Here is a 12226-nt window from a genome sequence, read left to right on the forward strand (position 1 = left end):
CGGAGAGGAAATCCCCTCATCAGTGACAGAGGAGGGTAAGAGCCTTTCATGTATCTTGTGGGTTATTCTTCCCTTATACATTGCAGGGAGAGGTCACATCCAGGGGAGGAGATGGAGATGACATAGACACCGGCTCATCTGTCTCTGGTTTCCTCCTACCCTCTGGTATATTGGATGTTTCCATGACGGCCCCCTTGGAGGATGCCCCTAGACCTCTGTAGGTACAGGAAGCAGCGTGTTTAAAGGCCTCCCACCCGCATCCTCCCGCCAGTGTTCTTCCTGTCCCTACAGGGCTCTGGTCAAGAGATGGTCTCTCTCCTCCTAAGTGGGGGGGGGGGGGCGGGGGGGACGTCGCTTACCTGGGGTTATGCTGGCTTTGGCCTAAATTCCCCTCTGGATTGATTCTCGGTCTTCCCTCGGTCTTCTTGGTCCGGCGTCCGTCCTCTCCCACGACCGGAAATGACGCAGATTTCGCTCGGATCGCAGAATGGCACACAGGCACGCTAATGACAGCCACCTGCATGGGGGATGGGCTCCACGATAAGGTATTTAAACCTCTAGAGACGGTAGCTGCGTTAATCTGAGGTTTATGGTGCTGTGTATGTTGTGTATACTGTGTTCCTTGCAGTCCCAGACATCGTTATGGCTGATGAGGCAGACTTGGGCCTACTCCACCCTCCTGTTCATGTAAGTGGTGCTGTATGGCATGTTCAATGTTGTTGCTTTTATGCTATTAGAACCCCACGTTAGTATCTCCTTTACCGTTTCCCCCTCCCTAGGAGAAGGATCAGAGGTCTAAGTGGAAAGGTAGAGAAGATAGATCGGAAAGATCCAAGAAATCTAGCAAGTCTGTGAAGAGTAAGGCTACTGCTAGAAGATGCAACATGTGTCTCCATTCCATGCCGTACTGATATACTGCAGGTCTTGTATTGAGAACTTCATGCGGGAGGAGAAGACGTCCTTTATGGACGAGCTAAAGTCCTTTATTTAAGAAAAGGTGGTCTCTTCTGTCGCCTCTGCCACGCAAAGAGAACCTCCTCAGAAAAAGCCCAGACTTGTGTTAGATTCCTCCTCGGGTGATGAGGATTGTTTGTTAGCTGATACTGATGATCGAGATCCCCAAGAGTTTTGTCAGAGAACAAAATCCCGTCACCTGTTCCATATTGATGACCGTGATAACCTCTTGAAGGCTATGCGGGAGACTATAAAAATTGAGGACGAGGTTCCCGCCATGTCTCGGGAGGACGAGCTGTTTGGTGGCCTTAAAGCCTAGAAGCAACGTGTTTTTCCTGTGAACGATACCTTGATGGGGATGATCATGGAGGAGTGGAAGGACCCAGAGAAAAAGATGGTAATTTCCAAAAATTTCAGAAGACGTCTCCTCTTCAATCAAGAGGTTTCCAAGGATTGGGATTCAGTCCCCAAGGTGGATGTCCCGGTGACTAAGGTGGTTAAGAAGACAGACCATCCCTTTGAGGATTCAGCCCAACTGAAGGATCCTATGGATAGGAAGTCTGACGCTCTCCTGAAGAAAGCCTGGGAAACCTCTATGCTCAGCCTCAAGTCAAATCTCTCGGCTACGTCTGTAGCGAGAATACTCTTTTTTCCTGGGTAAGAGAGCTAGAGCTCCACATCAGGGAAGGCACCCGTAGGGAGGCCCTGCTAGAAAGTGTGTCTTTGTTGAAGTCGGCCACAGCCTTCCTTGCGGATGCAGTGGGTATACGTTTTGCGTCCAAAGAGAGCGCCCTAACCAATGCTACAAGACGGGCTCTTTGGCTGAAGCAATGGGGCGGTGATATTTGGTACAAACCAAGCTCTGCAGTGTCCCCTTTTCCGGAACTTTTGTATTTGGTCCTGAATTGGATACCATCCTGGAAAAGGCATCCGACAAAAAGAAGGGATTTCCAGAGAACAAGGCAGTTTCTAAGAAGGCTTTCTTTCGTCCCTTTAAGAACCCCAAGGACTCCTTTCGTGGGAAAGGTAAACAGAGTCGCTGGAGCTACGCTAAAGGAGGAAGGTGAAGGGGCTTCCTCTTTGCTAACCTACCTGAGGGTTTCGGGAAGAAGCAGTGACACCAGGTGGGGGGGGAGGCGACTCCTCAGATTTGCATCCCAGTAATCCTCTATCACACGAATCCATGGATCCTGAACATTATCCAGTCGGGATACAGGATAGAATTCAACCTGGACCCCCCCCTCAAGATCTCTCCTTTATCTTCTGCTTCCCCCTCCACTCACTCTCTTATCTGGCAGGAAGTCTCATCCCTCAGCGATTCAAGTGTGGTAATTCCGGTCCCTCGGGAACAAGAAAAATCAGGCTTCTACTCTCCTCTGTTCCTGATCAAGAAACCCAATGGTTCAAATTGGATGATCATAAATCTAAAGCTGATGAACAACTTCATCACCTACCAAAAATTTCGTATGGAGTCAGTAAGATCCGCCACACAACTTATTCACTCCACATACTGTATGTGCACTATAGATCTTCGGGATGCCTACTATCATGTCCCAATTCACCCCTCTTCTCAAAAATATCTAAGATTTTCAGTCTTCTCTCCGGAGGGCTCTATTCTTCATTTTCAATTTCGTGCGCTTCCTTTTGGCATTTCTTTAGCTCCAAGAGTTTTTACCAAAATCATGGTAGAGGTAGTGGCCTTCTTAAGGCTGCAAAATGTCTCCATTGTCCCCTACTTGGATGATCTCCTTATAGTAGGGAGGGACAAACCAGGTCTAACAGCTGCAAAAGCGCTTACCCTGGAAAACCTCCCAGACCTAGGGTGGTTAGCAACACACAGAAATCAGACTTATCACCTCCCACTCAAAAGATTTTTCTAGGTGTGTTGTTGAGTTCTACTCATCAGATGTCTTTCCTCCCTCAAGTAAAAGCAGACAACTTAAAAGATCAGATCCGGAGCTATGAAGATCCTGGGACTTCTATCATCCTGCGTCCCGTCGGAAGCTTGGAGCCAGAGCCACTCTTGTATCCTTCAGAGCTGGATTCTCAGGTCCTGGCACAGGAGTCAGTCCGGCCTAGACAAGGAAGTCATCATCCCGTCCTCTGTAAAAAAAAAAAAAAAAAAAAAAAAGAGGGACCTCCAGCGTGGCTGAAGTTGGAAAATCTGGGAAAAGGAGTCTCTTAGCACAGCATTCCATGTGTCACTGTAATGACTGATGCAAGCAGTACAGGTTGGGGAGCTGTCTTCCCTTCTCACTTCGCCCAAGGATTATGGACCCAATCCAAAAAGCCTTCAAATTACCTGGAGCTAAGTGCTGTCTGGGAAACTCTAAGGTTGAACGCCACGCACTTGATAAACCACCATGTCCACATCCTTTCGGACAACACCACAACTGTACCTTATCTGAGAAGGCAGGGGGGAACAAGATCCCGAGTCCACTCCAACTTGGCCCGTATCATATTCTCCTGGGCAGAAGAAAACATCCTCTCCATCTTGGCCACCCACCTGAGAGGTCCTACCAAACGAGTGGTGGCTCAATCAGGAGGTCTTCCTTCAACTAACCATCATCTGGGGCAATCCTCAAATCGACCTCTTCGCCACAAGGGGAAATTCAAAGTGCCGTGTGTACTACTCCCTAGAGTCAAACGAGACCAGAGAACACCTGGATGCCTTCAGTCACACAGGGAAAGAACCTCTCCCCTATGCCTTTCCTCCTATTCCCTTGATCGCGAGGGTCCTCAAGAAAATCCTTCTCGATCACGCAAGGGTGATCCTAATCTGCCCAAACTGGCCAAAGAAGAGCTAGTATCCCCTGCTAACATCCCTGTCTCTGCAGAAGCCAATAATTCTCCCCTTGCTGAAGGATCTACTGTTCCAAGGTCCCATCCTTCATCCAGACCCGGGGAGACTTCAACTTTTAACGCGGATCCTGAGTCTAAATTCCTGAGATCTCAGGGTCTCTCAGGGCAGTAGTTTCTACTCTCAAGGCAAGTAGGAAAAGGGTTACCTTCACCATATACCATAAGATATAGAAAAGGTTTGTGACCTTTTGTGGGGCTAACCCCCCATCTCAGGCTAACCCCAATATCTTTCAGGTTCTGGCCTTCCTGCATAAAGGCCTGGAACTGGGATTATCTACCAGCACCCTGAAGGTCCAGGTTTCCACTCTCGGCACCTTTTTCGGCCATTCCCTCGCGGATCACAGGTGGGTCATTTATCATGGCCGCATCTAGGATCTGACCTCAGATGCTCAAGCGGGTTCCATCCTGGGATCTCACCTTAGTACTAGATGCCCTCTCCAAGTCTCCCTTTGAACCCTTGGCGCTAGTATTACAAATCTGACTTTAAAGACTACACTCCTGATAGTTGTGACTTCAGCTAGGAGATTGGGGGAGCTTCAGGCTATCTCCATTAGAGAACCCTATATGCGAATACTGTCTAACCGGATCATTCTCACCTTAGATCCAGGTTTCACCCCCAAAGTGGTGTCCAAGTTCCACAAGGACCAGGAGATCACCCTTCCATCCTTCTGCGAGAACCCCTCTTCAGACAGAGAATCCTCATGGCATTCTCTACATGTAAGGCTTAGCCTATCTGCAGGCCACAGATTGTATACACCATAATCTATTTATTCAGTTCCAGGGGAAGAATAAAGGGAAGACTGCATCCAAAACATCAATAGCAAGATGGCTGAGAACGGCTATTGCCACTTGCCATGTGGAACAAGGGAAAGAGGTTCCTGGAAATCTGAAGGCCCATTCTACTCGGGCCATGTCGGCATCTTGGGCGGAAAAAAGAGGCGCCTCCCTGGAACAAATTTGCAAAGTAGCTACATGGGCTTCCCCCTCTACATTCATCAAGCATTATTGTCTGGACTTATACGGCTCTCATGACCTTTCCTTCGGAAGGAAGGTCCTTCAGGCTGTGGTTCACCCCCTAACACTCTACTTATTTTGTAGATCTCCAAGTGGGTCGTCATGGGAGGATGTCATGGAAATGGTGAATTAGTACTCACCGGTAATTCGGTTTCCATCTAGTCCCCCATGATGACCCATTGGTAGACACTGGCGGGAGGATGCAGGTGGGAGGCCTTTAACCTCTCTGCTTCCTGTCCCTACAGAGGTCAAGGGGCATCCTCCAAGTGGGCCGTCATGGGGGACTAGATGGAAACCGAATTACCGGTGAGTACTAATTCACCATTTCCTCCATGATGTCCAGCTCATACCTCACTACTTGTGCTCTTGACCAAATCCCATCGCACATTATCCCAACACTCCCCTTCCTCATCCGCTATCACTCACCTCTTTAACCTTTTCCTATCCACTGGTCTTGTTCCCTCTTCTTTTAAACCTGTATCTGTCACCCCATCCTATAGAAGCAGGGAATCTCCGGTCCTATCTCACCTCTTCCATTCACTTCTCTTAGAACAATCATCTTCTCTGATCAGCTAAACCCCATCCACTCGTAATCCATAATCCTCACTAAACCTTCTACTCTACTAATCACTGTCACACATCATCTCCAGGACTTCTCCTGACCAGGACTCGTTACCCTCAGATAACAGTATATTCCTGACCCCTCCCTTCATATCTGCTGGAACCTGGGAAAAGGGAAACTCACAATATTAATATCTTCCCTGTATATTCCAGGAGATGAAAGTACAAGAGGTTCCCATGGACGTCCCCCCTCATCTCCTTGTGGTGAAGTAGAAGATAATCAGTCACATCTTTCCACAAGGGAGAAGCCATTTTCATGTCTAGAATGTGGAAAATGCTTTAGTAAGAAAGGACATCTTGTTCGTCATCAGAAATCTCTAATGAATCAGATAAATCATCAGAAGCCGTTTTCATGTACTGAATGTGGGAAAAGCTTTAGAACGAAATCACATCTTATACAACATCAGAGAACTCACTCAGCGGAGAAATCATTTTCATGCCCTGAATGTGGGAAATGTTTTGTCCATAAAGCATCTCTTGTTATTCATCAGAGAACTCACACAGGGGAGAAGCCATTTCTATGTAATGAATGTGGGAAAGGCTTTATCCATAAACAATCTTTTATTATTCATCAGAAAATTCACAGAGGAGAGAAGCCATTTTCATGCACTGAATGTGGGAAATGTTTTACCAATAAATCACATCTTGTTAGACATCAGAGAACTCACACGGGGGAAAAGCCATTTCAATGCACTGAATGTGGAAAATGTTTTACTACTAAATCAGAAATTATTATTCATCAGAGAACTCACACAGGGGAGAAGCCTTTTTTATGTACTGAATGTGGGAAATGTTTTGCTAATAAATCAGAAATCATTATACATCAGAGAACTCACACAGGGGAGAAGCCATTTTTATGTACTGAATGTGGCAGAGACTTTACAACTAAATCCAGTTTTGTTGAACATCAGAGAACTCACACCGGCGAGAAGCCATTTTTATGTATTGAATGTGGGAGATCGTTTAATAAGAAATCAAATCTTTTTGCTCACCAGAGAACTCACATAGGGGAGAAGCCATTTTCATGTACTGAATGTGGGAAATGTTTTATCCGGAAATCACATTTTATTGAACATCTGAGAATTCACACGGGGGAAAAGCAGGTATCATGTACTGAATGCGGGAAATGCTTTAACCGGAAATCAAATCTTGTTGAACATCAGAGAATTCACACGGGGGTGAAGCCCTTCTCATGTATAACATGTGGGAAACATTTTCACCGGGAATCTGCTTTTGTTAGACATGTGAGAAATCACACAGAGGAGAAGCCGTGTTAATGTTCATAATCCTAAGAAATGTGACTAGGTTAGATCTCTATTCATTTCCTGCTTTTAGATGGCTGGCAGTGGAGGAGGGGGGTGGCCGGCAGTAGATGGGAGTGGGGGTGGCCGACAGTGGATGGGGGTGTCCGGCAGTGGATGGGGGTGTCCGGCAGTGGATGGGGGTGTCCGGCAGTGGATGGGGGTGTCCGGCAGTGGATGGGGGGGGGGGGGTTGTCGGCAGTGGAGTAGGAGTTCCTGTCCACGCATGCGCCCCAGCTGCACTTTCACATGAGAAGGACCTGGCGCAGAGATAAACACTGCACAGCCGGGCGCTGGATAGATCTGGGGCCGGAGTTCCTTGATGTATAAGGCGGCAGTGAGGGGGCAGCGACGTCAGCGCATGAACGTCCGGCTATGATAAATGACCCCCAATGTTTCTATAAAGACCTGATCCCAATAATTTGTCAAGGTTTATTATTTATCTGTTACATTTTCAAATAAACAAGTGACCTAAGAACAAGAGACGCGCGGCCGTCATTTCTGATACATAATAGACATTACATACCGGGGAATGACCATAACAACAGCAAAACAAGACGTATCACATGGCAGAGACGATGGTCATATAAATACGGCCACTACACGTCTCCAAGTCACACACCACACACCTGACATGTAGGAGAAAATAGACATCTCAGACGTCTCTACTTAGTGGGACCAGATTCTCTCTAATCTATAAGGACAATGCCGGGGAAGATCTAGTTGTTAACCACCTCCATGATATATGTGGGGGCAGTGTGGTCAGTTATGGTGTGAGGGGTATATATGATATATGTGGATGTACAGTGTGGTCAGTTATGGTGTGAGGGGTATATATGATATATGTGGATGTACAGTGTGGTCAGTTGTGGTGTGAGGGGTATATATGATATATGTGGGGGCACAGTGTGGTCAGTTGTGGTGTGAGGGCACAGTGTGGTCAGTTGTGGTGTGAGGGGTATATATGATATATGTGGGGGTACAGTGTGGTCAGTTGTGGTGTGAGGGGTATATATGATATATGTGGATGTACAGTGTGGTCAGTTGTGGTGTGAGGAGTATATATGATATATGTGGGGGCACAGTGTGGTCAGTTGTGGTGTGAGGAGTATATATGATATATGTGGGGGCACAGTGTGGTCAGTTGTGGTGTGAGGAGTATATATGATATATGTGGGGGCACAGTGTGGTCAGTTGTGGTGTGAGGGGAATATATGATATATGCGGGGGCACAGTGTGGTCAGTTGTGTGAGGGGTATATATGAAATATGTGGGGGCACAGTGTGGTCAGTTGTGGTGTGAGGGGTATATATGATATATGTGGGGGCACAGTGTGGTCAGTTGTGTGAGGGGTATATATGAAATATGTGGGGGCACAGTGTGGTCAGTTGTGTGAGGGGTATATATGATATATGTGGGGGCACAGTGTGATCAGTTGTGGTGTGAGGGGAATATATGATATATGTGGGGGCACAGTGTGGTCAGTTGTGTGAGGGGTATAAATGAAATGTGTGGGGGCACAGTGTGGTCAGTTGTGGTGTGAGGGGAATATATGATATATGTGGGGGCACAGTGTGGTCAGTTGTGTGAGGGGTATAAATGAAATGTGTGGGGGCACAGTGTGGTCAGTTGTGGTGTGAGGGGTATATATGATATATGTGGGGGCACAGTGTGGTCAGTTGTGGTGTGAGGGGTATATATGATATATGTGGGGGGCACAGTGTGGTCAGTTGTGGTGTGAGGGGTATATATGATATATGTGGGGGCACAGTGTGGTCAGTTGTGGTGTGAGGGGTATATATGATATATGTGGGGGCACAGTGTGGTCAGTTGTGGTGTGAGGGGTATATATGAAATATGTGGGGGCACAGTGTGGTCAGTTGTGTGAGGGGTATATATGATATATGTGGGGGCACAGTGTGGTCAGTTGTGGTGTGAGGGGAATATATGATATGTGGGGGCACAGTGTGGTCAGTTGTGTGAGGGGTATAAATGAAATGTGTGGGGGCACAGTGTGGTCAGTTGTGGTGTGAGGGGAATATATGATATATGTGGGGGCACAGTGTGGTCAGTTGTGGTGTGAGGGGTATATATGATATATGTGGGGGGCACAGTGTGGTCAGTTGTGGTGTGAGGGGTATATATGATATATGTGGGGGCACAGTGTGGTCAGTTGTGGTGTGAGAGGTATATATGATATATGTGGGGGCACAGTGTCGTCAGTTGTGTGATGGGTATATATGATATATGTGGGGGCACAGTGTCGTCAGTTGTGGTGTGAGGGGTATATATGATATATGTGGGGTACAGTGTGGTCAGTTGTGGTGTGAGGGGTATATATGATATATGTGGGGGGGCACAGTGTGGTCAGTTGTGGTGTGAGGGGTATATATGATATATGTGGGGGCACAGTGTGGTCAGTTGTGGTGTGAGGGGTATATATGATATATGTGGGGGCACAGTGTGGTCAGGTGTGGTGTGAGGGGTATATATGATATATGTGGGGGCACAGTGTGGACAGTTGTGGTGTGAGGGGTATATATGATATATGTGGGGGCACAGTGTGGTCAGTTATGGTGTGAGGGGTATATATGATATATGTGGATGTACAGTGTAGTCAGTTGTGGTGTGAGGGGTATATATGATATATGTGGATGTACAGTGTGGTCAGTTGTGTGAGGGGTATATATGATATATGTGGGGGCACAGTGTGGTCAGTTGTGGTGTGAGGGTTATATATGATATATGTGGATGTACAGTGTGGTCAGTTGTGGTGTGAGGGGTATATATGATATATGTGGGGGCACAGTGTGGTCAGTTGTGGTGTGAGGGGTATATATGATATATGTGGGGGCACAGTGTGGTCAGTTATGGTGTGAGGGGTATATATGATATATGTGGATGTACAGTGTAGTCAGTTGTGGTGTGAGGGGTATATATGATATATGTGGATGTACAGTGTGGTCAGTTGTGTGAGGGGTATATATGATATATGTGGGGGCACAGTGTGGTCAGTTGTGGTGTGAGGGTTATATATGATATATGTGGGGGCACAGTGTGGTCAGTTGTGGGGTGAGGGGTATATATGATATATGTGGGGGGCACAGTGTGGTCTGTTGTGGTGTGAGGGGTATATATGATATATGTGGGGGCACAGTGTGGTCAGTTGTGGTGTGAGGGGTATATATGATATATGTGGGGGCACAGTGTGGTCAGTTGTGGTGTGAGGGTTATATATGATATATGTGGGGGCACAGTGTGGTCAGTTGTGGTGTGAGGGGTATATATGATATATGTGGGGGCACAGTGTGGTCAGTTGTGGTGTGAGGGCACAGTGTGGTCAGTTATGGTGTGAGGGGTATATATGATATATGTGGGGGGCACAGTGTGGTCAGTTGTGGTGTGAGGGGTATATATGATATATGTGGGGGCACAGTGTGGTCAGTTGTGGTGTGAGAGGTATATATGATATATGTGGGGGCACAGTGTCGTCAGTTGTGTGATGGGTATATATGATATATGTGGGGGCACAGTGTCGTCAGTTGTGGTGTGAGGGGTATATATGATATATGTGGGGTACAGTGTGGTCAGTTGTGGTGTGAGGGGTATATATGATATATGTGGGGGGGCACAGTGTGGTCAGTTGTGGTGTGAGGGGTATATATGATATATGTGGGGGCACAGTGTGGTCAGTTGTGGTGTGAGGGGTATATATGATATATGTGGGGGCACAGTGTGGTCAGGTGTGGTGTGAGGGGTATATATGATATATGTGGGGGCACAGTGTGGACAGTTGTGGTGTGAGGGGTATATATGATATATGTGGGGGCACAGTGTGGTCAGTTATGGTGTGAGGGGTATATATGATATATGTGGATGTACAGTGTAGTCAGTTGTGGTGTGAGGGGTATATATGATATATGTGGATGTACAGTGTGGTCAGTTGTGTGAGGGGTATATATGATATATGTGGGGGCACAGTGTGGTCAGTTGTGGTGTGAGGGTTATATATGATATATGTGGATGTACAGTGTGGTCAGTTGTGGTGTGAGGGGTATATATGATATATGTGGGGGCACAGTGTGGTCAGTTGTGGTGTGAGGGGTATATATGATATATGTGGGGGCACAGTGTGGTCAGTTATGGTGTGAGGGGTATATATGATATATGTGGATGTACAGTGTAGTCAGTTGTGGTGTGAGGGGTATATATGATATATGTGGATGTACAGTGTGGTCAGTTGTGTGAGGGGTATATATGATATATGTGGGGGCACAGTGTGGTCAGTTGTGGTGTGAGGGTTATATATGATATATGTGGGGGCACAGTGTGGTCAGTTGTGGGGTGAGGGGTATATATGATATATGTGGGGGGCACAGTGTGGTCTGTTGTGGTGTGAGGGGTATATATGATATATGTGGGGGCACAGTGTGGTCAGTTGTGGTGTGAGGGGTATATATGATATATGTGGGGGCACAGTGTGGTCAGTTGTGGTGTGAGGGTTATATATGATATATGTGGGGGCACAGTGTGGTCAGTTGTGGTGTGAGGGGTATATATGATATATGTGGGGGCACAGTGTGGTCAGTTGTGGTGTGAGGGCACAGTGTGGTCAGTTATGGTGTGAGGGGTATATATGATATATGTGGATGTACAGTGTGGTCAGTTATGGTGTGAGGGGTATATATGATATATGTGGATGTACAGTGTGGTCAGTTGTGGTGTGAGGGGTATATATGATATATGTGGGGGCACAGTGTGGTCAGTTGTGGTGTGAGGGCACAGTGTGGTCAGTTATGGTGTGAGGGGTATATATGATATATGTGGATGTACAGTGTGGTCAGTTGTGGTGTGAGGAGTATATATGATATATGTGGGGGTACAGTGTGGTCAGTTATGGTGTGAGGGGTATATATGATATATGTGGATGTACAGTGTAGTCAGTTGTGGTGTGAGGGGTATATATGATATATGTGGATGTACAGTGTGGTCAGTTGTGGTGTGAGGGGTATATATGTGTTGCAAGATCAGCACTTACACGCACCGCAAAGAAGGTGACCTCCGGCAGACCTCAGTGCAGAAGCAACGGATACAGGAACTCGGAAGCACGATCTTAGTGAATCGTGACGGACCCGAATCCTCGTCGAACAACTCAGCACGGGATCATGACGGGACGGGTAAGTAAATCTGCCCCAGTATGTTTCACTCATGAGTTGGCGCAGGCGCAGTAAACTTTTTGTTGCAATTCACTGATAAGTCTGGAAGTAAATGCATTTGATGACTTCCGGCGATTGGAAAGCACGACACCGGATGTCTGAACGTGGCACCTGTCTGGTAGTTGATCTGGGGGTGAGTTCTCCCTATATATATATATGGCTGTGTGCCATTACTTATTTACCCCTGAGGTAGCCTGTGTATACAGGTGATACGCGTGGGGACCCACAGCTCCCTGCATGTTATTACCCATGTGTTAC

General features: G+C 47.0%; 1 protein-coding gene across 1 annotated transcript in view; it reads left to right on the forward strand.

Annotated features, from left to right (window-relative positions):
- Positions 1-338: 338 nt before the first annotated feature.
- The window catches only part of LOC140116880 (uncharacterized), a 66567-nt gene continuing 54679 nt past the window's right edge, over positions 339-12226 (forward strand). The window contains exons 1-4 of the mRNA XM_072133313.1: positions 339-545; positions 629-687; positions 780-858; positions 5605-6723. Of these exons, the coding sequence (XP_071989414.1) occupies positions 643-687; positions 780-858; positions 5605-6723 (1243 nt within the window). The 5' untranslated portion in view covers positions 339-545; positions 629-642. The remainder of the gene's footprint in view (positions 546-628; positions 688-779; positions 859-5604; positions 6724-12226) is intronic.

This window comes from Engystomops pustulosus, chromosome 2 (assembly GCF_040894005.1).
Source record: "Engystomops pustulosus chromosome 2, aEngPut4.maternal, whole genome shotgun sequence".
NCBI classification, from domain to species: Eukaryota; Metazoa; Chordata; class Amphibia; order Anura; family Leptodactylidae; genus Engystomops; species Engystomops pustulosus.